This window comes from Alexandromys fortis, unplaced genomic scaffold (assembly GCF_014885135.2).
Source record: "Alexandromys fortis isolate MF-2015 unplaced genomic scaffold, M_Fortis_MF-2015_v1.1 scaffold_64, whole genome shotgun sequence".
NCBI classification, from domain to species: domain Eukaryota; kingdom Metazoa; phylum Chordata; class Mammalia; order Rodentia; family Cricetidae; genus Alexandromys; species Alexandromys fortis.
The window spans coordinates 2,810,632-2,837,886 of NW_026067976.1; the positions used below are offsets into that span (position 1 = coordinate 2,810,632).

General features: G+C 46.0%; 1 protein-coding gene across 3 annotated transcripts in view; it reads left to right on the forward strand.

Annotated features, from left to right (window-relative positions):
- Slc24a2 (solute carrier family 24 member 2) overlaps nucleotides 1–27,255 on the forward strand; it is a 249,380-nt gene that overhangs the window by 214,142 nt on the left and 7,983 nt on the right. For 2 of the 3 annotated variants that reach the window (XM_050157376.1, XM_050157373.1), the window contains exons 5-7: nucleotides 723–841; nucleotides 15,604–15,747; nucleotides 25,721–25,810. In XM_050157376.1, coding sequence (XP_050013333.1) covers nucleotides 723–841; nucleotides 15,604–15,747; nucleotides 25,721–25,810 — 353 coding nt within the window. The remainder of the gene's footprint in view (nucleotides 1–722; nucleotides 842–15,603; nucleotides 15,748–25,720; nucleotides 25,811–27,255) is intronic. The other variant, XM_050157375.1, reaches the window with a different exon arrangement.

The following is a 27,255-nucleotide window of genomic DNA, read 5'->3' on the forward strand; positions in this document are numbered from 1 at the left end:
CTCTCTCTCTCTCTCTCTCTCTCTCTCTCTCTCTCTCTCTCTCTCTCTCTCTCTCTCTCTCTCGTCACAGTCATCACAGACTTGAACCTTGTTGCTTGTCTCAGCTCCCCCTTGCTTTTCTCGGAACAGGACACCCAGTGCAGAATGTGCTGTGAGTGTTCTCAGGATTGTAAAAAGAGACAGGTGGCCAAGTCCTCCTTCCCAGTGCCCCCTCCTCCCCCTCCTGGCACTAGCAGTTTTGTAGCGTGGGGACTGAGAGTAATAGAGCTGAAAGCAGTGCCCGCCTAGCCATCAGCCACAAAGAGCCATTCAGTTCACAGGGGAGATGTCCCAGACCAGAGGAAAGGAGGCCTCCCGGAGATGCCTAGGCTATGGTACCGTGACCAGTATCCCTTCTGGGGCGGAATGTGTTGTCGCACTAGGGATCCAGCTATCTCACAGTCTGCATCTAAATGTCAAAGATATGTATTCATGTCCTTGCATAGCCTGTCACATATGGCAGCTGATGGGATCTCCAGTGGAGTCGTGTGTGGTGGAAACCAGAGCTTAAGGCAAACGGTGAAACCCTTTACTGGTGTCCAACACCAGCGCGGGTCTCAGATGCCTCCTCCCCTTCCATCAGCGTTGTCAACGTTTTAGAACATTCCTTCCAACACGACCCCTTTGGCCCATTGGTTCTGATCGTTCTCCTCGTTCTCCTTGTGTTTAAATTTATGCCACAGAAAAGATCGAACTTCCCAGCAGCACAAGCACAGAGGTGGAGATGACACCATCGAGCGAAGCTTCGGAACCCGTGCAGAACGGAAACCTCTCCCACAGCATCGAAGCCACAGATGCCCCGGTATGACGCCTGAGCATGGCAGCGCAGGCTGCTTGGTGGCCCAGCTCCCGGCTGTGTGGCCACCAAGGAGTTGATTCGTGTATGTGTGTCCTTCCTAGGGCCTCACGTGGGGGAACTCTGTGTGCATTGAACAAGCATGCAAACGGTCTATGGGCGAGGGGAAGGGCAAGTATATCTGAGGCTGGGGATGAAGAGGCACAGGCTAATATATGACCAAGCTTGATGACTGTGTCTTCAAAGGCAGTGCTAAAGCTCACAGTCTTCGCTCCTCCCTGAAGACCTCTTACCTCAATGGTTGAAAGTAATTCTCTTTGGCCCCACCCACTGCTCAACCACAACCAATGAACCGGTCCTCCTAGAAGTAATTAATGATACCTAGCATTTATCCAACACCTACAACTTGCCTACACGTGGTGCTAGGAGCTTTAAGAATGTACATCCTCGGGTTAAAACCGGTCTCACTGAACATAGTGGACAATGAGGACTACTGAGACCTCAAGAACAATGGCAATGGGTTTTTGATCCTACTGTACCTATTGGTTTTGTGGGAGCCTAGGCAGTTTCGTGGATGCTCACCTTACTAGACCTGGATGGAGGTGGGTGGTCCTTGGACTTCCCACAGGGCAGGGAACCCTGATTGCTCTTTGGGCTGACGAGGGAGGGGGACTTGATTGGGGGAGGGGGAGGGAAATGGGAGGCAGCGGGGGGAAGAGACAGAAATCTTTAATAAATAAATAAATAAATAAATAAATAAATAAATAAATAAATAAGAATGTCCATCCTCATACCTTCCAGCTGATGGTACAGCCACCGGTGCAGCTGGAGAGGCCGAGCTGGGTGAGATGATTAACTGGGTGACCTAGTTGTGAGGCGTGGGCTGAGACCCTGTCTCAGGTTTGTCTAAATGCATTGCCTGGTCTGCCTGTAGGCCAGGGCTGTTCACACAGTGGGCAGAATCATGTGGTGCTTACTAGATACTTGAGGCTTGTCCTGATCCAATAAATCGGAACTTCAAAAGCAAGGGGCCCCAGTTTTGCATCTCATCAGGTACCCTCCATCAAAGCTCTGCAACAGGGGCAATCTGCCCTCTGGGGGGGGTGGGGAGAAATGTTACTTCTCACCCGTTGCCCTGATCTCTAAGAGCAATTTAGAAGGAGAGTCTCTCTGTTTATCTGAAGAGAGCCCAGCTCTGCCTGCCCTTGTATCCTCTGCCTTCCAGCTTCTCGCCCTCCTGCCCAGAGCCCTGGGCTGCCACCAAGTCAGCTCAGCAGTGATCTGGCAGAGTGACTTCTGTCCACATGGATGAGCAGCATGTGGTGGCAGGGGGCAAGCCCCAAGGACATCTGGCTGCCCTTGGGGCTGGCACGGTCACAGGTGTGCAGAGGAATGCCTTATCGCCACGCCACTCCATCTGGCTGGCTGAGGGACATCTGTGTCCCTTTCAAGGGAGGACCTTGCTGCAAGGGAGTGAAGGACTTGCTGACCTCTGTCCATGGTGCTGCCCCAGGTCTCAGTGCAGGGAGATGGCACAGATTTGCATGCTGTGCTGGCTCGACTGGAGAGCAGTCCAGCTCTCAAAAAGTCATTGCTGTCGCTGACTCCAGGGTGACCTGCTGATGCATTTCAAAGCCATGAGGCAAGTTGCCAACCTGACTGTGCACTCCCTTCCTCCTCCTCCTCCTCCTGCTCCTCCTCCTCTTCCTCCTCCTCCTCCTTCTTAAAGCACAGGTCCTGAAAATACTGCCTCACTGGTGCTATTGTGAGAGCTAAATGAGCCCTTGGCACTGAACCCCATGCTGTCTACTTACATCGGATGCCCAAACTTGCTGCTTAAACAGCATTCACCCTTCCTTTAAGGATTCCTTATAGATAAACGTGAAAACGGTTGTATATGGATACACAAGATATATTTAAGTCAGCCAACAAATGTTGGGTGGTTAATAATGTTCCAGAGTGATCATGGAGGTCTCTGTGCACAGTGCTCTAGAAGCCTGCCATAAAAGAAATTGATCTTACCTGGGAAAGATATGAAAACTGTAGGACATGTAATATGTTAGCTGGGCGTTGATGAATGGGAGGAAGTTGTCTCTCTGAGAGGAAAGAAATGGAATGGCGACCAGTGCAGGTGTCTGAAAACTCATGTTTGATGATTGCTGTACCAGATGGTAGGATGGGAGACTAGAAACCAAGCTAAGGAGAGATAAGCCAGAAAGGGTAATCTAGCTTGAGGTCTTTCACCCATCCATCAGATCAGAAGGCTCTCTGTGTTCATCTGGGTCAGACAATGCCACATGTTCCAGCAGGGCTGAGACTAATAGCCACAGGGATACAGAGAGCCAGGGAAGGTGGTGGTAAAGGGGAGTGCAGTGGCCCCTGGAACACCTTGCTGAAGAGGTGTCCCTCAAACTGAGTGTGGACCTGTGGAAGGAGCCTGTCAAAGGCATGGCACCATGAGGCAAAAAAAAAATGAGTTCCCCTTGTTTGGAGACAGCAACAGGGCAGCTAGCCTTCAGACAATGGGATGTTGGTTCTTCTTGGGCAGAACCAAGCCACTGGGCATCCCAGATGTGACTGGCCCTGCCGGAATGCCCCTGAAACTGCATCTAGACTGTATTTAAAGCAATAGTGAGACAGAGAGGTCCCTAGGGGTTTGATGGAGGGAAACGATTGCTGGTGCTTGGGTCAGTGCAGTAGACCTAGGGGAAGAGATAAGTGCCCATCATGAAACATGCTGTATATTCGGTCCAGTTCTCGGGAGTGAGGAACCTTGAAGGGTTTAGGGAGCAATGGAACCTTTGGATGTTTTTCAGGAAGATAGCTCATCTTGTTCAAGAAAGAACAGGTGGCTGAAGATGTGGGTTGGTAGCAGAGCATTTGCCAAGGATGCACAAGGTCCTGGGTTCCATCTCTGGTACCACAAAAATACGGGGAATGGTATAATAGAAAAAGACCAGACACAAAAAAAGCTAGACCCAGCAATACCACTTTGGGGTATATACCCAAAGGATGCTCAATCATACCACAAGGACATGTGCTCAACTATGTTCATAGCAGCATTGTTTGTCATAGCCAGAACCTGGAAACAACCTAAATGCCCCTCGATTGAAGAATGGATAAGGAAAATGTGGTACATTTACACAATGGAGCAATACACAGCAGAAAAATATAACGACATCTTGAAATTTGCAGGCAAATGGATGGATCTGGAAAACATCATATTGAATGAAGTAACCCAGACCACAAAAGACAAATATCATATGTACTTTTGAGACATAAAGCAAAGAAAACCAGGCTACAATTCACAATCCCAGAGAACCTAGAAAACAATGAGGACCCTAAGAGAGACTTACATGGATCTAATCTACATGGGAAGTAGAAAAAGACAAGATCTCCTGAGTAAATTGGGAGCAGAGGGACCATGGGAGAGGGTGTAAGTGGAGGGGAGCAGAGAAAAATGTATAGCTCAATAAAATCAAAAAATAAAAAGAACACAGACGCCTAGGGATTATTGTGTTGGAGTCCGTAGGCCAATTTGGCCTGTCGCCTGCGTCTATATGACCCAAAGGGCTAGAATGGTTTGTATATTTCAAAAATGTTTTTGTGAAAAAGGGAAGCAGGAGCATATGGAACAGAGACCATATGGACCCCAAAGCCTGAAATATTTACTGTCTAGCCCTTTGTGGAGCGCGGGGGAGGGGTACTGCTTGTGCCCAATATAGACCATCTGTAGTCTTTAAAGAGAAAGCTCTCCTATAGCAATTTGGCACGATCCTTGGTGTGTGTTGTTAAGTGAAAAGGCACCGTGCCAAAGTGTATCCTAGATTGTGAGATACAACGAGACGCTGATGCAGAAGGAAAAGAGAGGGATCAGCATGCAAGTCTTTTCTTGCGATGCTGCTGGAGACATTAGCTGTGTCAGTTACTCCCAGAGGCTTTCGATATGTCCCCTTCTGCAGGTTTTGCATTTTGGACCAAATAATTGTGTTGCCTAGTCAAAAAAATAGAGTAATAACATAAAAATAATACTGGGTTAAATTAGGAACAGGGATGTAGCTCGGTAGGTACATGTTGTTTCAGAGCCAGAATTGAGAAGCTATAACAGAAATTGACCATAGCAAGTAAACAGGAAAACAGGGGTGTAGGGGATACTGTAGAGAAGGCTGAGGTTGCCTGACTGGAAAGACTGGATGATGGGTTGAACTAGGGTTACAACTCCAGGGCAAGAAAAAGCAAGATTTGCAGTCACCACTCTCTAGCCTCCCCACACAGATTCGCAGAAGTGACTCAGCATCTCTGTTTTGCTAGTTCTGTGTCTTTCTAAGTTGTATTTTTATCCAGTTCCACGACAAGAGAGGTTTGCATCCTCACTTTAGTCATGGGAATTCTCAGCCCATGCTGCATACCCATTGCTGGTATTCTCCTAAGACTTTAGCCTGTCTCCTTAATTGGCTTGCTGTATTAAAAAAAAAAAATCTCCACTTACAAGTTAGTTGATCTCACCTTGACACCTTGGCTCAGAAGTTTCACCAGCACAGACATTCCACGGCCCCTGGCTGGGAGGAGCATCTGAAAAAAAAAAATACCCTCATGGAGCAGACAAGCCCTGTGTGGCAGAGTCCCTGCTGCTTGCTCATCTGTGCAACTGCAGAGGAACGCAGCCTTTTCTACCCTTGAGTACTATTCTCTTTTCTTCACCTGCCCTCCCAGTGCTGGACAGAGAAGAGGACTGGAGATGCCATAGATCTGCATCCCACCCAGATTTCCAGTGTGGGTAGTTTCCCCAGGCATAGACAGACACTAACCTTTTTCTTCCATTTGAATTTTGACAGTCTTTGGACAGCTTGCCTAGTGCATGTGAGGGGCCTCTGGATAGGATCCCTAGAACTAGGGATTTGAGGGGACCACCTAGCTGCATTTTAATTTTGCCAATCTAGACAATGCCCTTGGCCACATGCCCTGTGATGCTGCCTCTATGCCGCAGCTGCATGCTCACTGTTGTGATGCAGCTAAACCCTGCAGATACACTCAGCAGAGTTCAGGATCTAGCTAAAGAGCTCCCTGGTTTAAATTATGCCTGCTTTATTTTTTCTTTGAGATAGGGTCTCACTATATAACCGTAGATGGCCTGGAACTCACTGTGTAGTCCAGGCTGGTCTCGAACATACAGAGATCCACCTGCCTCTGCTTCCCTAGTGCTGGGATTAGAGGCGTGAGTGATCATGTCTGGCAGTGTACCATAAAGCAACTTTTTTTTCTGTGCTCAACTCTGATTTGATTTTGCCTGAGATTTCTCTGTCCTTAGGATTGTCTTAATTGTTCTTGTTTTAGTTGTGACACAGGTACATCCAGGGGTAAGGCAATTCATGTAAGAAAATTACATCCTTGGATAGAAGACTGGATGGATGGATGGATGGATGGATGGATGGATGGATGGATGGATGGATATGTGGGTGGATGGATGGATATGTGGATGGATGGATGAATAGATGGACAGACAGGCAGATGGATGGATGAATGGATGTGTAGGTAAATAACTGGATGGGTGGATGGATGGATGTGTGGGTAAATAGATGGATGTGTGGGTAGATAGATGGATAGATGAACAGATGGATGGATTGTGAATGGATGTGTGAGTGGGTGGATGGATGCATGCATGGGTGGGTGGATGGATGGATGGATGGATGGATGGATGGATGGATTGATGGGTGGTGGATGGATGGATGAGTGGATGGATGGATGGATGGATGGTTGGATGGATGGATGGATGGATGGATATGAGGGTGAATGGATAGGTGAATGGATGGATGGATGAGTGGATGGATGGATGGATGGATGGATAGATGCTATGCAGAATGAAAAATAGACATAGGGTCTGTACAATGCAGGATCGTTTCTTACTTCCTAACCTTATAATTGGAGTATTGCCATACTGTGTTAAAGCTGTCTTCTTTCATTTTGTAGCCTCTCTGATGTACTTCTCCTTAGGGCTGCCTCCCTTAACTCAATAGAGTTTTCAAGACCTGCTTTCTCCAAGCCCCACTGGGTGACTGAGTAAAGGATAAATAGAGAAAATGTAGTAGAAGCGGCTGTGTGTTTAAATGTCTCCCTTTGAGGCTGGAGAGATGGCTCAGTGGTTAAGAGCATTGCCTGCTCTTCTAAAGGTCCTGAGTTCAATTCCCAGCAACCACATGGTGGCTCACGACCATCTGTAATGAGGTCTGGTGCCCTCTTCTGGCCTTCAGGCATACACACAGACAGAATATTGTGTACAAAATAAATAAATAAATAAATAAATAAACAAACAAATAAATAAATAAATATTAAACTCCCTTTAAAAGAAAAGAATTAAATGCTTAAAAATATCTCCTGCCTCTTAAATTTCGGTTTCCAAGGGTGCTTTAGAAAAACAAAGTACCGCTTTCAAAGTTTGCCACTTGTCGCCGATTGGTGCTGCTGTGACCTAAGGGCTCCCTGGACAGACCTGACAATGCAAGTGGCTCAGACTGTCAGGTGTAAGAAGAATGTTCAAAAATCACCTAGGCAGGCGGTGCCTGGAATCCATATTTTCTGTTTCTTCTAAAACAAAAAATGTTACCCTTAACATAACAAAAGACATCTCTTTCCATGGTGGTGAGGTCCAGCACAGGGACCCCACACTGTCCTGCTAGTCAGTGGGTATGCACATGGATGGAGTAGGTCAACCGCTGCGGAAGTTCAGGAAGAACTTCACTTTCACCTGGGGCACAGTGAGAGGATTCTATTAACCATGAGATGGTGGGAAGAGGTCAGAGGGCAGTAGTGGGAGAAGATAGCCAAATGTCACTGTGAAGGCAATGGGAATACTGAGGATTCCCCAGTCCTTCTTGCTGGGTGACTTTCTTATAAAAGAACCCATTTGTGTCAGAGAAAAATCCAACAGCAATCACAAAGCAGGCAAAGCTTAAGGCCTTTTGCTGACTAGGTCATTTCCAGGACAGATAACATTTTTCTGTCAGTTTTATTTTTAACAAAAAATCGAGATGTGTTTCCTACATCTGATGACCTGGATAATATTTACCAAGTACTTTAGATTCACTCAGAGGCCTTTTAATATATTTTAAACATGAAATATGATACAATTTAAGACTCTTGAAAATCTTCATAAATTTGAATATTGACAAAGAATTATACCTTGACTGAGAACCGTGCTGTTAAGAATTTACTCTCTGAGGAATTTTGAGAATATCTGTTCATCCTTCAAATGATACATTAATAATTGACTATCAATAAAAGGGTGGAAAACTTCATTACCACTCTGGGGGAAAATGCCAACATTAATATACAGTTTCTATGACTAATTCTGATCCAATTGATAATGGGGCTAAAAAGGAGTTTGCGATTATTTTCATGATTCTCCAGTTAACTTCTGTGTGGATAAATCTTTTATGAATGTGTCAGCAATATTTATAAATCCAAAGACACCAAAGCCAGTTTGCAGCAATGCAGAGAAATCTGTCTTGCCTGTGGCTTGTGCCTTAGAATCACAGAGACAAACGCGCAGCGAAGAAGAGCACCTGCATTTCAATGAGACCCTCGTGCGCTGTTCTGCCTGGTCGGAAATGCCCCCTTGCCGTCCTGGAATGCTGTAGTTCAGACAGCTCTGTCTGTCACTCACTGCAATGGATGTTGAAACCTTGGTTTTGCTTTAACATCTGGTACAAGATGAAGTTTTGGGGCTGCCACTGAAGAATGGAGCCTCATTTTCTATTTCATGTGCTAGATACCTGATGCTGGAATTTTTTTTCTTCTACATGTAAAGCAGGCCATATGATGTCATTAGAAGGGAGTGAATTCCTCCCTACAACCTGCAGAGCAAATGTGTCCAGTGTTTAAGGAAACCTGTTTTCTCGTGAAAGGTCAGCTCTGTCGGTTCAGAAGGCCAGGCAAACGTCTCAGATGGTGTGTCTCTCCTAAAACGGGATGCAGTGTGACTTCCTTTCGGCTTTCTTTGTGTATAAGAAACAAGGTGTAGGGACCGCGAGATTAAAGGCAAATTACAGAGGCTGAGGGATCTGGGGGAGAAACTATGAATGCAAAACCAGTGAGAATCTCAGAACACAAAACTAGGTTGTTGTTCTGAGACTCAAACATGCGTGTTTAAAGGGCAATTGAAAAGCAGATTAAGTTAAGCAAACATAATTTCTTCCAAAGCCGAAGCACATACTCAGCAATGACATGTTGGGAAAGAATAGATACTCATGCGGCCATCATAGTATTCTATCAGGCCAACCATGAAGACATACTATGGATGGGATGACTTAGACAGCGCAAACTTGTTTTCCTCATGGCTTGGAGGGTTACAAGTTTCCATCCTCTGGTCAAGGCTCTCTTCCCGGCTCCTTAGTGAGCCCTCATGTGACCTTTCCTCAACCCATGCGGACCTGCAGGGGCAGAGGGAGACACAGAGGGGACAGAGAAGAACCAGGGGATAAGGGACACTCCAGGGAACAAGCACTATAGGATCTCTTGTTACAAGGATACCCTAATTACTTCCACAGAGTCCTGGGTAGAGAAAGACTTGACATACTTGCAGTGTTTTGTGTTCAGCCAGGACTTGATGCTTCCGTTCAGATAACAAGTTTTCCTACGTGACTGGTTTTCAATCCCCTGCTCTAAAAAGTTTTCTTCTCCAGGACTTTTCCTGGTTTTGTTGCCTTTTTACAGAGGAAAGGCAAATGCATTTTATCCCTTGGAGGGGCAGAGTCTTATGGAAAACCATCCCAGAGTCCTGAGACGACTTCGAACATAACTCAGCATGCCTTGTTTGACAAACCCAAAAGCTGCAGTTTTGAGGTCCCAAAAGTTCAGATTCCATGGTGATTTGGAGATTCTGAGTCTGTGAAACCAAAATGAACCATAAGCCAGTAGTTAATGTTTATGTGGGTGTCTTAGTTAGGGTTACTGTTGCTGTGATGAAACACCATGACCAAGAGCAACCTAGGGAGGAAAGGGCTTCCTTCGCTCACAGTTCCATGTAACAACAGTCCAACATCAAAACCAGTGAGGCAGGAGCTGACAGAGGTCTTCAAGGGTGCCATTTCCGGACTTTTTCCACCATGACTTGTTCAGCCTGCTCTTGTATAGAATCCGGAACCATCAGCCCAGGGATGGCACCACCCACAATGGGTTGGTGGCACCACCCACAGTGGGTTGGACCCTCCTCCACTGATCATTAACTTAAACAATGCCTTACAACCAGATCTCATGGAGGCATTTTCTCAGTTCAGGTTCCCCCCTTTGTCAAGTTGACATAAAAGTAGCCAGGACAGTAGCCATGTGAGTTGACAAGAAAGTATGTTAGTGTGTTAGCCTCCATGAATTAGTCAGTACATTTTGTGGGAGGATGGAGCCAGTCAGTTTGCCCCATTTCCTCTGCCAAGCACAGGTGGACTGGTGCTTACGTAGGCACAGGCCCCTGTGGAAGTCTCTCAAGGAATTCTACTAGCCAGTCAGTTGTTGACCATAGAGTCGTTCACCTGTGCACAAAGGGTAATGTTGCCTTGGAGAATACCAGCACTGGTATTATTTTTAAGTCTGCACAGTGCTCAGAGTCAAGGTGTCACAATATTGGGAGTCTTACCATCTGTTTAGAAGCTCAGATTCTGACAGAAAGTCCACTCAAAGCTAACAACCTCCTGAATAAAACAGTGGTTCTCCTTGGGGCTGTGGAATTTCCCCTTTTTGTTTACAGAGCCTTCCATTTATCCATTTTATCTAAGAGAGAAGAAAGTTAGATTGTTGGTATCACAGCAGCCAACAAATGCTCAGTAGATATTGGATGAGTGAACAGATGGGGGAAATCCATTGCAGTTTTCCACTTTCATATCAGATAATTGAATTGTAGGGCTTTATTGTTGGAAGCAATATTATAATTCACCTAATCAAGTTTCTTTCTCCTAGAAGAAATTATTTTCCTGACTATATTTTAAGAGTGATAACTGTCATGGTTTGAATGTCTGCTGTGTGCCAAACATTGTCCTAAGGACTTTGCACGAACTATTTCAGGTGATTCTTCAGTAGCCTCAGTGTTGTAAAGGAACCTTCTAGAACAGAATTCCTATTTTAAACAGCTTTATGTCTGACTTCCTATTTCATGGAAACCACATGTTTACTGTGGCTTTCTTCAGCTGTCCCATCATTAGATAAGGTGCCATCAGGATGTTCCCTGGGAGGGTCTTGCAGGCCCACTGCCCAGACCCACACATCTTTCACCAGTTCCCATGGAGACCTACTTTAAGAGATGATGCGTGTTACCAAAGAGCTTCTGTTATTGCTTTGGGCATGAAAAGGGAGGCAGGCAGTCCCAGGATAGTGAAGGTGCTGTTTTCCTGTGCAGTCTTCCTTGGGGGCACCATGACCTTCAAACACCGAATGGCAGAGTCTGAAACTGACCCAGCTCCCCTTTCAGCTCCTGCTGACGTTAGTCCCAGGAAGATTTGTTATTGTAAAGAGCTTTATTCATTTTCTACAATGTTCCCTAGATACCCATTTTAAAGGTAGCGAAAATGGGATTATCCACTGTTAAAGGAGTCTGGGGTGGCATCAGGCGATGAAGCCCACATAAAATCTCCTTGTTGGGCTTGGCTGCCACGTTCCCCACTTCAGCCACCCGGGGAAGCACTGGTGGGGAGGGGCTGGGTTTGAGAGCACGATATTCACTGGTGTCTATAGCGCCTGCATTTCATTTTTTCAATATTTTGAAATGAAAACATATTTACTCCATTTCTCCCTCCCTTCCCTTCCTTCAACATTTTGCATGTTCCCCACAAATACCTGACCTCTTTTTATTTGTTGTTGATACATATATGTGTGTGCATAAATCCATAAACACAACTTGCTCGGACCATTCAGTGTTACTCGTATATACATTAGTGGTTTCGGGGATGACCATTTGGTATTGATAACAGCCAGGGGGCTCACCCCTGGAGAAGGCTATCTCTCCTGCTCCCAGCTTTCTTCAGGGCCTGTACTTTGTCTACGGGCGGGGATCCCGTGAGCTTCCCCTTCATGTTAGCAACTAGCCAGCACTCAGTGCTTTGGGGTCATCCGGTTTTGCCTCTCCTTTTAAATGCAATACACCCTGGAAGCAGGAGCCCTAGATGTTTCATGATTCACTTCCTACCTAAAAGCCCTCGGGAATCTGAAGATGAGAGCAGAGGCTCCCTGAGAAATCTGGAAAGTGGAAGTTGTGAGTCCTGACTCTGCCCCCTGCTTTCCCCGTCTCACTAGATCTGAGGGCTAGTGCAACACCCATCACTTAGGAAGCTAGTTAGAGGTGTGTGTGTGTGTGTGTGTGTGTGTGTGTGTGTGTGTGTGTGGTCAGGATTTCTCCATACAGCCCAGGCTGTCCTGCAACTCACTATATAGCCCAGACTGACCTTAAAGACTGGGATCCTCCTGGCTCTGCCTTCCAGAGTCCTGGGATTAAAGGTGTAAACCCCCATGCCCTGCTGAGTAAGGTGTCTTTCTCTAAGATTTGTTTTATTTTTTTTTACTCTCAGAGATTACAGGGTCCTAGAGATCTAGTCACTAGCCTAGTTTTGTGTAACCGTAGGGCTTATGCAGGGCCCCTGCTGATTGCAAACCATGCTAAGTCTTTACATCAAAAACCACTTGGATTCTTTCTGGCTCACACAGCTGTAGCCGGCTCTCCTTGCCGTGTTTCCTAGGGACGCTCTTCAGACACTTCAGGAGGCAAAAACGGGTCATCACAAGGTCAAAGCTGGCATGCCCCAACTCCAGGGAAAGCTGACAACTCATCGCCCTGACCTCAGTGGCCTCTCGCTTGGGGCCAAGCCTAACACAAGCGCTGTATCTCCTGCTCAGGCACAGACAAAGGGGTCCTGAACTTGGCACAGTGTGTTCTTCTGCAGTCTCTAACCAGCTTGCAAGCTGTTGTCCATTGAGCCAGAGCGAGATTTCCTTGGCAAGAAGACAAAAAGCATTTCTTCTGAGGTGTCCTGACACCTTGCTCCTGAGGCCCCTCTCACATCCATCCAGGGTTCCGGACCCTGTCACTTTCCTGCAATAGGAACTGGTCCCTTGAAGAGTGAAGTTTTCTGTTAGCCCAGCTTAAAGCACAACCTGGTCCACTCCGGCCCTAGCAACAGCCTCCTTAAATGCCATCCTTGGACCCTACACAACACAGCTAATTGTTTGCACTGGACACTCGTGTGTTCAGAGCTTGGGCGTCCAAACGGACAATTATTTTCTGCTCTTCACTGGCGGCTCTGCCTGCCTGGTGACTTTGGCAGACGGAGAAAAGAGCTAATCCGTAGGTTACAAGCAGAAGGGTTATTGATGAAATGTCACCATCTGTCGGTGTCATTAAAATGATATGAGTCACAAAGACTTGCTGTTGTCGTTTCTCAAAAAAAAAAAAAGGGGTAGCTTGGAGCTTAGAGGGAGGTTGCTAAGTTGTGGATGGCAGCAGAAAGAGGAGTGCAGTGAATTCATCCGATAGGCTGACTGGTCTTCAAGGAAGCCAGTCCGATAGGCTGACTGGTCTTCAAGGAAGCCAGTCCTCAGCTGGATCAAACCCCCGACTTGGCATGACGTGCCGTGCTCATGAAGACTGGCATGGTACGTCAACTCTCAGTGCCTACTTCCTGAGTGTCGACCAGGTGTGGAAGGGAAAATCACCCATTAGGTTACATGAGGAAGACCTCGTCGGATGAAAACGGAATATGCCCCAGCCTTCTTAGTCTTCACTGCCCCGTGGCACACAGGTTATCACTCTTGTATCCAGATGGCACCCTGGGTACGTGAGCCCATAGGGGATAGATGTCTCTGTGGGTCACCTCTCCTCCAAGGATAGCATGGTGTGGATCAGGGAGGGGGTCCCCATGAAAGGATAAAGACAATGGTGGGTAGGATGGCTTCCGTGTCACATTAGCAAAGGGGTTGGAGGGCCGAGGTGTGTGCTTGGGTAACCAAACTGTGCCAACGTCTTTACCTAATCCCCACAGTTCGCTCACATTTGTGCTTGAGGATCCCGTGTTTCTTTTCTTTTCTTTTCTCTTTTGGTTTTTCTAGGGTTTCTCTGAGTAGCTTTGGAGCCTCTCCCGGAAATCTGTCTGTAGACCAGGTTGGCCTCAAATTCACAGAGATTCACCTGCCTCTGCTTCCCAAGTGCTAGGATTAAAGGCGTGTGCCACCACGACCCGCCTGGCACTTTGAGGATTCTTACCCACTGTGACAAGCCTGTTATTTCCTGTCCTTTTCAACATGGCTTTTTTGTTTGGTTTATTGTTATTGTTGTTTTGTTTTGTTTTAAACCCCAGAGAAGGTTGAAGGGTACGTGATTTCGTAAGCCGTGACAGGCCTTTTGTCCAGCTCTAATGAGTGCCAGTAAAGAAACAAACAGTACAGTAGTATTGCTGTGAATCTGCACACACCCATCCGTGACCTCTAGTTTGGTATTTCATCCCTTAAAACATCTGGCCCAAACCTTTCCCACCTGCCACTCCTTAGGGACACAGACATTGAAGGAGTCGCTGCCGCTGCCGCTGCCACTGCTGAGTGTGCAAGCGGTGCCGGAAGCCTGCAGGAAGCTCTCTGTGCTTTCTAAAGGAGGCGTCACTGAAGAGACACCTATTGATTTGTTTAGATTTGGTGCTCTGTCCTGTTGCTGCCACTTTGTTTCTGAACAAGCAGGGTGGGCGGCGATGGGTGGTGTCACAGCGCCCTGCTAGTGACTCTGTGCCCCAGTCATGGACTAACGGTCATCCTGCTGGGCAGACTCACCTTTTGTCTGCCTGCCTCTGGGTCTGAGTGCAGCCTCTTTGCTGAGTGCAGCAAAGGCCACTAGAGCGCAGGCAACGAGCTGCCAGATCAGAGACTGGGAGCTTGTACCCTGCCTCTGAGATGCCGGCCAGGGTGGATGTTAGACTAGCCTTTGACCCCGTTTCTCTGAGTCCTGAGGCGTGTGTTTGTGTAACATGCCTTTAATGACGAGTTGGGAATAGCCACGCAAAAGCTGCTGAGTTTATTCTTGAGTGACTAGAGCTAGGACATCCCAGAATTAACACTGGACTGTTTCTGAAGTGAGCTTTGTGCGCCTAGTGAATAACAGTTGCAGGGAAGGACAGGGGAGAGGGGGAGGTCAGGGGAAGAGAGGAATTTTAATTTTTTACCTGTCTTCTTCCTCTCAAGGAGTCCTAACCACATAACACAGTCCCAGGGAAAAGGAGATGGGGTCATAGGTCAATATATCAGCAGATATTATTAATCACAAAATGTTCATGAAGGGAGTTTTTTTTTGAAAGGATAAGGTGGATTATATCAAAGTGCACTATGTGCGTGTATGCAAATGTCATAATAAAACCCATTACTTTGTACAATTGAATATGAAGCATAGTTGGATCAAAAGAAAGAAAGAAAGAGAGAAAGAAAGAAAGAAAGAAAGAAAGAAAGAAAGAAAGAAAGAAAGAAAGAAAAAAAATGTCATGAGTAGTAACTATGGTCAATGTTGAATATCAGTTGATAAACATGAGAAGCCATAAGATACTCAAAGAATGAAAAGGAAGTTTTACTATGCTCTGGTGAACTGTTTGTTCCTGGGCCTCGGGCTGTAAATTAGGGGGCGCTTCTAGAAAAAGAATGCTTGTGAAAGCAGCTGGGGTGGCTGGGGACAACCCTCTCTTGCTCTGCAGTCCTGCCGTATGTGACCCCCATCACTCCCCAAGCTTCTGCCTGTTTAAAGCCACCCTCTTGTTCTACAGCAGGCCACAGAGACCACTGAGGAAGAGGATGACCAGCCCCTCAGTCTGTCCTGGCCATCCAACGCCCGCAAACAAGTCACTTTCCTCACCGTTCTCCCCATCGTGTTCCCTCTCTGGATCACCTTACCTGACGTCCGCAAACCTGTGAGTGCAGCTCTGTCGAGACCGTTGTTTAAAAAAAAAAAAAAAGTATGGTAGCCACCGTAGTCCATTTCCAGTTGTGTGCATGTCTCTTCTCATGCATGTCTGGAACTTCAGTGATTGTGTAGTGACTAGCAAACCTGAACCACCCCAGAACTTAGGCGTGTAAAACAACCACCATTTTATTCCGTTCACAGATCCTTCGGGAGGGAAATTGAAGTGGGGTGCTCTGGAGATGGTTTACCCCTACCCCACCAAACCTGGGACTCCAGCTAGAAACTTGCATGGTTAGGGGGGTGACTCACAGCTGAGACCTGCAGTCACCTACTTTGCTAAGGTTTTTGGCACCTGGGCAGAGATGGGTTGAAGGCTGGTTGTCTATCAGAGTACCCAAACACGGCCTGTCTCTGCACTTTGGTTCCTCACAGCATGGTGGCCCCAGGTTAGCCCAATGTCCTACATAAGAGGTTAGGGGAGCATTCGAACAGTAAAAGACAGAAGTTAGGTGGTCTTTGGTTCCCTTGACTCTGAAGCTATGTACTGACAATTCTACTGGCCAAAACACCCATGAACCTGCTGTAATTAAAAATGTAGCAGTAGCTGGGTGGTGGTGGCACACACCTTTAATCTAGCACTCTGAGTGTGAGGCCAGCCTGGTCTACAGAGTAAGTTCCAGGGCAGCCGGAGATATATATAAAAAGACCCCATAACCTAAAAGGGGAGAGGACAGTTCACCTAGAGGCAAGAAAGGCAATTCAGGGTCTAAGAGCACACACTACTCCTGAGTAAATCTGAGTTCAGTTCTTCGCTACATTACGTGGCTCACAGCCACTTGTAACTTCGGCTCTGGGGATGCCTTCTTCTGGATGCTGAGGGCAGCTGCATTCAGGCATGTACAAACCCAAGTGTAGACACACACATATACCACAATTTTTAAAACATGAAATCTTAAAAAGAATTAAGCTAAAGTATGGCAGTGCCCAGTGCCATATGAATTGCTTAATGAAAAAAAAATGGCCAAAAGCTTGAAACAACCATAACAATTTTCTCTTAGGGGGCATAAGGTTTCAGCTGGGTGGTGGTGCACACCTTTAGTCCCAGCACTCAGGAGATAGAGGCAAGCAGATCTTTGTGAGTTTGAGGCCAACCTGGTGTACTCAGTGAGTTCCAGGACAGCCAGAGAAACCCTGTCTCTCAAAAAGCCAAACTAAAAACCCAAGGTCTCTCAAGGTCCAAACAGGGCAGTGGCTCTATATTTTCTTGAGTTTCCTTTTGGAGATATTTTAAAGATAATTTAAAGAAATGCAAATGCCTACATATCTGATATTCCCTCTGTAATTTTACTGCCATCACTATAACCAATGTTATTATTGAATGCTGTCAGATGTCAAGGGCTGAGAATGCAATACTATCCTGCAGCCAGCAAAAGCTAATCTAAGTGTGGACTAATCACAGGAGCGTCCCCTTCCAGGGTTGGTGAACGAGAGTCCTAAGCCATTCGGTTTTGCAATAAAGGTAGAAAAGGTAATGAAAGGGAAAGGGTGCATGCACCAACACACACTCGACGGACGCTTGCGCCTATCATACGTCAGATTCTGCACTGATATTTTCAATGAGGCTATATCGTGGGTCTCAGGAAACATCTGAGGTAGGATGTACGTGTATTGCTGGTGTAAGAAAAAGAGGCACTAGTGAATCAACTAAATACTATCTGGTCACTTTCCAGGGTGTCATAAACCACCTTTTGAGAGGATGACTTCTGCCATAGGTCAGCCATGATGGGTTCGTACGTTCCAGGGTAGGTGCATGAAGATTAGACATGTTAGGTGGGAGGAACAAGGATATGAAAGAAACACAGAGACATAGGAAAGTACAGGGAGGGCAACTCAGTGGATGCTAAATACTGAATTCACCCATGTTTATTTTTCATATGCTTTTATATCCCAATACAAAAGGGAGGAGGCAAAAGATGGCTTTAACTTAACACAGAGGACAATTAGAATAGTCACTTGCTTCAGTACTTGAGATATCAAGCCATCATTTCCTGAGTAAAGCATTTGATGTCTTGAGCAGGATATGCAATGAATACATCCTAGACCAAGCATCCTGGAGGCAGCTGCTTCCTATGTCAAACCTCCTATTTTAAATGAAGGAGCAAAGGAGTATGCTTGAGTCCTCTGGCCATTGGTCAGGGTAGAGTGGATCCACCTCTATAGGCCATCTTAATGCACAAAATACCAAATAACCACACCCTAGGTCAGGATCTCTAGTTGTAGCCACACCTGTTGTCAACAACTTTGAAAGAGAAAAAACTCAGCTCAAACTCTCTGACCTCCAGTCAAGGTGGAATAGGCTCACATTTGTGGGCCCTCACACCAGAGGTTGGAGCTGAGATGGTTTTAATCTGGAAAAAAAAATCTAAAAGTATTTGCAATAAAATTCAAGTCTAAAGTTAGCAGAAATCTTCAAGGGCCTCCTGGTGATCATACTTTCTTATTTTATTGGCTGGGGAGTGGGGAAAAGAAGAATCCTATCCCATTAGCCTGCACTGTGAATAACCCAGCCTGGTAGAGAACCGTGTCCTTCGTAGACACTAGGAAAGGACTCAAGGAAGTACTCGCCACAGTCCAGCTACCCTGGTAAAGGGGGCAAGCTGCTGGTCTGGTTTTGTCTTGGCTGTCCTGAAACTCACTCTGTAGACCAGGCTGACCTCGAACTCAGCGATCCACCTGCCTCCCCAGTACTGGGATTAAAGGTGTGCATCACCACTTAAATTTCTTAAGTCATAACTCCAGAGCATCTGCCTGTCACGAAGGATTGGCTTCCTGAAATCCTTAACAAAGCAGCTGATGTATTTGACCCCTCCCCTTTCATGACTCACACTGCACAGATAGTTCTGCAATGCGTTCATTATCCCTTCTGGTGGTTTATACTGATGGTCAGCTTAGCAGGGTCTAAAGCAACCAGACCCTAGCCTCTGGGCACATTTGTGAGGGTTATAGGTTAATTGAGGAGGAAGGATCTACCTTAAATGTGGGTGGTATCAACCCATGGGTGGTTTGTTGTCCCCCAACTGAATAAAAAGGAAAGGGGCAGCCTAGCACCCCTCATTTATTCCTGCCTCCTGACTAGACATACGGGACCAGCTGCCTGCTGCTACCACTGCACCCTCTAACTGGGAGCAGAAAGAAACCCTTCCTTAAGTTGCTTTTGTCTTCTTTTGTTACAACAAGGAAAGTAATTAATATGCCAATCATTCCTGTTTCTATGCTGTTTGGCTCAGTGTTTTCTTTTACCCCATAAGAAGACATCAAAAAACCAAGTACAGTTTTCTAATTCTCTACAGAAGGCTTAACGTGATATGGTCCAGAGTTAACAGTTAGTAACAGTTAGCTCCCATTAGCAGGACTGGCTGGCTAATGGGAGCTAACTGTTACTTTGCCCCATGCACTTGAGCAGAAGGTCATGGGAGCAGAAGCGTGGCAGGGCCGTTCTTCACTTCTAGTGGGCAGGAAGCCAAGAGGAAACACTGGTGCTCTGAAGGCCTCCTTTCTCCCTTTTATTCCGTCTATACCCGAGGCCAGCCTGTCCCCTTCTATTAATCCTCTCTGAAAACATCATCACAGACATATCCAGGGGTGTGCCCCACAACTCTTCTAGGTGATTCTAAATCCAATCACATTCACAGTAAGCATTAACTATCACACCTCACACCTAGATCATGACAAGTCTGACTGATGAGAAAACAGAGCGGTGTGTGGCGCTCTTCTTGGTGACACCGTTGACTCATTCATCACTCCTACCCTTGAGGGCCAGCCCCTGCCACCGCGGCCAGGGGAGCTTCCTATCTCTGTTGTCACTTTTCTGATTGTTGTGCCAAGATACCTGGACAGAAGCAGTTTGAGGGAAGAAGGCTTGGTTTGGGTTCATTGTTTTAAAAGGATAAATTCTATCAGGATTGGGAAGACATGACTCATGGGCGTGAGGCAGCTGGTCATGTGACATCCAAAGTCAGGAGCAGAGGGAGGCCCTTAGAGGGTAAAATAACAAAATATTAGGCTATATCTTTAAGTTTAATAATTAAACCAAGGCATGCTTGCTGTGCTTCATGGGTTTACGTCAACCTGCCACAAGCTAAAGTCATCTGAGAGGAGGGAACCTCAGTTAAGAAAACACTTCCATAAGATAGGGCAGTAGGCAAACCTGAAGGGCATTTTCTTAATTAGTGATTGATGGGGGAAGGTCCAGTCCACTGTGGGTGGTTCCATCCCTGGGCTGGTGGTCCTGGGTTTTATAAGAAAGCAGGCTGAGCAAGCCCCTGAGGAATAGCACCACCACCTCTGCATCAGCTCCTGCCTCCAGGTTCCTGCCCTGGGGGAGTTCCGGTCCTGACTTCCTCCCACATGAACAGTGATAGAAGTGTAAACCAAATGAACCCTTTCCTCCCCACGTCGCTGCTGGTCATGGCGTTTCATCACAGCAACAGAAGCCCTGACTGAGACTCTTACATGTAACTCGAAGCAAGACTTCACAGAAACAGTTAAAGGAGACTTGAGCCCGAGGCTCCCGATTCCAGATCATTTTCACTCCACTACCCCAACTGGTAGTTCGCATCCCATGTCCTGTGTAGTAAGCTGAGGAATCTTGGGAAATGCACTTCTCGGAATTCAATTTTTGTCCGCTGTTGATAAAGATTTCTAAGATCTCTAGATTCCTTACCAGCCATGGATTCTGTGATTGGGAAAAAGCACAAATAAAGAAATCTGCCTCAGTACGATGGTGCAAATTGAAGGTGACTGTATCACTTGCTGTGATAGTCCCAGCTTGCTCTGAGAGCATACTGATTGGAAGATAAGCTATGTGGTCCTCCCCACACATACAAGAGGCCAAATGAAATAAACCACGCCAGTAGATACAGGAGCCAATAAGGTGTTTCCTGGTCATATTTATTACAGGAGAGTTTTATTCAATCGCTCCTTATGTCAGTTTTCCATTTTGCTCTGTAACACACCGTCTCAAACTCAGCTTAAGACAGGCTTATTTCGGCCCATGATTCTAAGGACCAGAAGTCTGTGCTAGGCTCAGCCATACAGTTCTCCTGGGAGCTGGTTGCCGTAGGAGCATCTCAGCTGAAACAGCCTGTCTGTGTTCTGTATGGTGTCTAACCTTTAAGCAGTGTGCTCTGAACTTAGTCATGGGATAGCAAAAGACCAAGAGGTACAAGAATGAAGACTACAGAACCCTCCTGAGATCTAGTTCAGAACTTGTACTCCATCACGACCTTATCATCATGACTCCATCATGACCAGTACATTGTATTGACTGAAGTCAGTCCTAAAGCCAGCCAACAACCTACGGGGGAGGGGGGAATAGAGCTCACCTACCAATGGGAGAGGCAGAGTGATGTATTGTTTGTTTTGTTTTTTCAGCCCTACTCCAGCCCTTATTTATGTCCACAAAGGCCACTGGAGATGATATCAATGAGAGGGGGGAAAAATAGGGAAATTAAGAAACAGACATTTGCCCCTCCTTAGGGCCCACTAGCTCTGTCTCTTCTGCAGTTTTTTTAAATTCTTCCTAGGGATGAAAATCCCAAACCTTACCAGTAATTACAGGGAACGCATGATTGTATAGTTCTAATTTCAGAATAAATATCACTCCCACTGTGTTCATTCCCACATCATTCCTATGCAAATTTTATGACGATGTTTATTGACTCACACATATTTTCAGCTCAGATATTAAATAGGAGCTTCACACAGTTTTGTTAAATAAACAACTTTGTGTGAAAACAGAAAAGGCTACAATGTAAACCGGGGCCCGAAACATACCTTTGGTGAAAACTGAAAATTAAGCACAATAGGACACATAATGTGATTTTTCTCTCGTGGCCTGTGGGTGTTCACACAAAGGAGGGGTGTATCTCTCGAGACAGGAAAACATGATCCGTTAGTACCAGGAAGGAACCTGGACAGCCAGAGAGGGGTTTGCATTTTGGGTCATGTATTAATTCACCGAGTTTTTATTGATTATCTAGCAGAAGCCAAACGCGATGCAGCAAGAACGAGGTGACTAAGAACCCAGGGAGGCTTAGAGGTTTGTTCAATCAGAGCTGCTAAGAGGAAGCCAAGCCTCCTCCATACCAGGCATCCACAGTGGCTTTGCCTGCCCAGGTCTCAGCCTCTCCACCTCTTAAAACCTGCCATGAAGACAATGATGGACAGTAACAACCGTGATTGCTTACAGGGGCACTTCTCATGTCTCGGGTGCCTGGCTTGGCTTTCTGTGTACATGACTCTTCAGAAGGTTTAGATTTGTTACCCCTCCCCTCCGCGTTACAGACGAAGAAACCAAAACTTAAAAAAGTCTTCCTAAGTGAAAATCACTGCTCAGTTGAGAGCCACTATCATAACCCAGTGGCCATAGTTTGAATCTTAATAGGACTGTTGTGGAAAACTTCTTAAAGTGTGTTTACTTCAGGGGACGGCAAGATGGCTGAGCAGGTAAAGGCAATTACAACAAGACTTACGGCCTAAATTTGATTCCCAGGACCCACATGGGGGAAGAAGATAACAGACTCCCACGGGTTGTTTTTCAGACCTTCATATATATATATATATATATATATATATATGCATAAACATGCACCTCTCCGTGTGTGTAAGCGTGCACACACACACTCACACACACACACATATACTAATGAATGAACAAATAGATAAATACATAAGTATAAAATATTTCAGATTTAATGGTAAGTTAAATGGTAAACACAACTACTCAGAAAATGGAGGAAAGACAGCCATAAATTTGAAACCATCCCGGGCTATATAACAAGACTCCCATCCCTTCCACCCGAAGAATATTCTTCAGTCCATTGCGCAAAGTCGATGATCAGTGACTATTAAATTTAGAACAGCCTGGACATGGCCAGTTTGCTCAGCCAGCTGTTGTCCGGTGACTTTTTTCAAGCCGGTATCACACTGCTCTACTAAAAGCTTCTAATGGTAACATTAGCTGTCAATTAGGTACCCAGCCATTACACTGGAAGCAAAATGAGCAGCACATGGTCACAATTTGCTCATTTGCTAATTGGTGTGAGGCCCACCCTAACAGATGTCAGGACGAGCCACCGTTGCCGACCATAGCCTGATGGGTTAGACCTTGGCTTCAGGGCTGGTCTCTCCCTTCCATGAGACTCATAACCTAGTACCTGTGCAGATGCTCCTGGGCAGGGGTGTCCAGAATGAAACCATGGAACCCACATGAGGAGCATGGTCTAGACAAGAATGAGTGGGGTGATTTCCTGGGTTGGGAGACTGGGCATGGTAAGGCATCTTGATGGAGAAAAGAATTAGCCAGACTGCTGGTGCATGAAGGGTTGCCGCTTCCGAGGCAAGAACAATCTGGGAAGCTGGAGAGGCAGCTGGCCTTACAGCTGGAGCGCTGACCTTTTCCTGGACACTTTTGTTTGATTTCCTGACGCTGAGAAGAGAGCCCATCATGATGATGACGGCGCTCACTCTGTCTGTGGCGGGGTGTATTTTGACCAGTTTGGGCCCTGTTTATGTGATGGTAAAACATACGTGTTAGGCACACATTGCTGTGTAGTCAGCAGATCTGAACGTCATCTCTAGTTGAAGAGCTGGATGCAGAGTAGGTATCCAGTCTTTACCTGCTTCTAGCTGATAATGAAAAGCTTGAACTTCACTAAGAATATTTGTTTTTATAGTGTTTTTGAATAGCCTCTAATTCAACATTTGATATTTTTGATGGGTGTTAATTATTAATTGGTATACCTCAAATTCTAATTGGTCTCAATAAAAACCCGGAGTCAGATACCAGGGGTGAAAGGTAAGAGGTCAGAGAAACAGAGTGGCCAGTCACCAGAGTTCTCATCTCTACTAATGCTCAGACTGAACAGGCTGTCCTGTCCTCAGACTGCATGCTCAGACGGCAGCTGTCTCCACCAAACCTCAGGCTGCACTGAGTTCCTGTCTCCTCCCGTCTTATATTATTCTCTCTCCACCTAGACATATCACTCCTTCTCCACCTCCCAGTGCTGGGATTAAAGGTGTAGACTCCCCTTTGAAAAAACAGTGTTTCCCCCGTCACCCACTGAAGTGCTCAGGTCTCCGGGACAGACCAGAGTCCTTACCCAAAATACTTTTCTAAGAAGGAGGAGGAGCACCGGGAAGTATTTAAGGGTAAGATCTGGTCTGCTCAGTGTAACATGACGCCCCCTCCCAATTGAGCATGCCCATTTGGTCTTATAGTCACCCAGAGAACACCCTGCACCAACAACAGTCATTTCCAGAGAGAAAAGATTCTTGCAGAGTCTAAGGCTTGTGTGAATAATAATAAAAAGACTTTCTCAAAGCCTGAAATTAACAGACTGCAAGCCCGCTCTGGAACCTGAGAGCATGTCTATCACTGGGCTTTGGGTTTAAAAGATTGCCACACACGAATTTATCTTTTTTCTACCCGTGAGCCTTTAAATGCCATGGCAGAATGGACTCTGTGACTGCCCAGCCCAGCCCTTCAGAAAACTCAGACAGCTGCTGTCCACATCAATTCCAGGAGCCGGTGCCCTGAACGGAACTGGGTGACATTATCAGAGTGTGGTTTTCTCAGCGTATAAAAGCTTTGGAATTAACAGTGTTGGCAATAATAGGTGGTGGGCTCTCAAAGAGCATTCTCTTATCTGTGCCCCATGTTTTCCATCAAGGGAATCAGCAGAAACTAATTCGGTGCAAGCCACAATTTCCCTGGAATGGGACTGAGTAAGAAATACTGCATTTGTTATTAAATTTATTTATTTGGTTCTTGTGATCAGAGACAACTTACAGGAGTTGGTTCTCTCCTTTCACTCCATGTTTTCTAGGGATGGGACATGGGTGTCTGGCTTGCCAGCCCGTGACTTTACCTACTGGGCTATCTTATTGGCTCTGAAACTCTACATTTCTAAGTGTCTGATTTTTTATTGGTGCTCTAAGGGAATTTTGAGTGTGTTCACAGAGTCCAAATCCAAAAAGACAGGAAGTCCAGTGCTGGAAGCAGAAGGAGACTTGTAATATAGGTCAGAGAAATGTAATACAAGTGTAATATAAATGTGCCAAGAACACAGTTCCAAGAATGATGTCAGTCCTGCCCCTCCCTGGCAGGGACCATTCTGATTGGGCGTCTCCATCTCTGTCCACTCTAGCTAGTGTCATGGAGACGACCCATCCCAGCCATCTCTGGTGGTGGCTTTCCTGCTAATTCATGGGACTCTAAGATAAATTAACCTATTTCCAACCTTCCTAATCCTTCCTGTCTTTTGCTTCATGGAATCAATCACATAAGAGGTTTAGCACAGAGATTATCATGGCACATGGTTTCCTGGCAGTAGAACTGATTCTGGTGAACTTGGAAGCAAGCTAAAAAAAAAGGGAATAGATAGAGGGAGGATGCAGGATATATAACAGAAGGAATGACAGAGAATCCAGACCTTATAAAAGACAGGAGCAGGGCGCATTGATCTGCTAGCTACAGGTATGAACATTCTCTCAAGTGACTTCCAGAGCCCAATACGGTGGTCCATGTCACAACAGTTGGGAGGTTGAAACAGGAAGATAGGATTTGAGACCAACCTGGGCTGCATAAGGAGTTCTGGGGGATCTAGGCTATCCTGGGCCATGAGACACTGTCTCAAAGAGAGAAGTGGGGGTAAGGGGAGGAAAAAGGGACAGGGGAAAGAAGAAAGGGAGATTTCTTTCCCAGTTCTACAACCATTCAGCCCCCATCAATTTAAATTTCCAAGAATGCATTTTCCTCTCCCAGTTTGACTAGGGGCAAGTAGCATCTTTTAATTGCTGATGCAACCAAGTAACAAATGTGAGAGAAATCACAGCAATGGCAAAGGCGGCTGTAGCTTTGGACTCTCTCTCCAGCACAGAGGGCAACTCTGACATGTTTCCCTCTGGTTGTCTCGCAGGCTTCCAAAAAGTTCTTCCCTGTCACGTTCTTCGGCTCCATCACTTGGATCGCAGTTTTCTCCTACCTGATGGTGTGGTGGGCACACCAGGTAAGACTGCCGGTGGCACCCGTCTGCCTGGTTTGTCTCTAGTCTCGGTTGTCAAGTGATCAATCGATGTGTTTGCCCTTTTGGAACTGTCGTAATACTGAGTGTGACGTAAACAAGTTTCATTACAGGACTGGATTTTCTTATTCCCCTAGGTTGGTGGTCAGAAATCAAATCAGCATAGCTATTAAATAGTTATGTGGAGGAAAGCAAGCCTAGCTGATTCTTCTTGTCTGTCCCCTAAGGCCTGGCCAACCAGGACTTGGGCAGAAAGTCAAGATTCTGCCTACCTCAGTATCTTTATTTTGTCTTGGACAAGCAACTCAGCATGGCTGTCCCCCAACTCTGTGTGTGTGTGTGCGCGCGCGCGCGCATGAGTGCCTGTGTATACATGTGTGTATACGTGTATGTGTGCATGTGTATACATATGTGAGTCCATATGATAGGCATAGGAAGTCTTCCATGTTCTCCCTACCTTATATGATTTTGAAATAGGGTCCCTCACTAAACCTCTATCTTGCCATTTCTCAGCAAGGCTGGCAGGCAGAAAACCCCAATGTTCTTCCTATCTCTACCTCAAAGCCCCATGCTGGGGTTACAGGCCTTTTCACATGGATGCCTGGGCTCTGAACTCAGGTCCTCATGTTTCTGCAGGGATTTAAGTGGGCTCTTACCCACTGAGCCACTTCCCCAGCCCTCACCAAGCCTTTTAACAATGGTTATTAAGAAAGGTCGTGAAGACAAAATATTCATCCTTGGGCTTTAATTTATAAATGTAACGATGCATGTCATTTTTGTCACTGTTGGCTCAGTACCAGTCATAATGCTGATCCCAAGATATGGTCTCAGTGATTGCTGCCTAACAGCTTGAATGAGTGATATTTGAGGGCTTCCATTCAAAGACGAGAGTGGAAACCATTACTTGTTGAGTGTATGCTCCATGCTGGACAGTTCACATCCCTTTGTCATTTTACTATTGTTTTGTATCCTGCACACAGATTCAGATGCTATGAGAAGTAAATTATCATTATCTACAATATACAGATTTAAAAATTTGAGTTAACAGCTAATAAGATAAATGCCCAAGCAGCTGGGCGCAGTGCCACACAAGTGGAATCCTAGCACTTGGGAGCTGGAGGCAGGAAATTCAGGAACTTGAAGCTAGCCTCATCAGAGACTTGGAAGGCATCCTGGGCTGTAGGAGGCTCAGCCATGTTCATAACCACACCACCATGCTTCTTTACAGTTTGGACTCTTCTATAAGGACTGGCATTCAAACTCCAAATATCAAAACAAATGTGTATTTTTTTTAAATGATCACCGCGATAGCATTCCTTCTAAGAATTTAAATTACTAAGAATGTATAATAGCCAGGCAGTGGTGGCGCACACCTTTAATCCCAGCACTTGGAAGGCAGAGGCAGGTGGATCTCTGTGATTTCAAGGCCA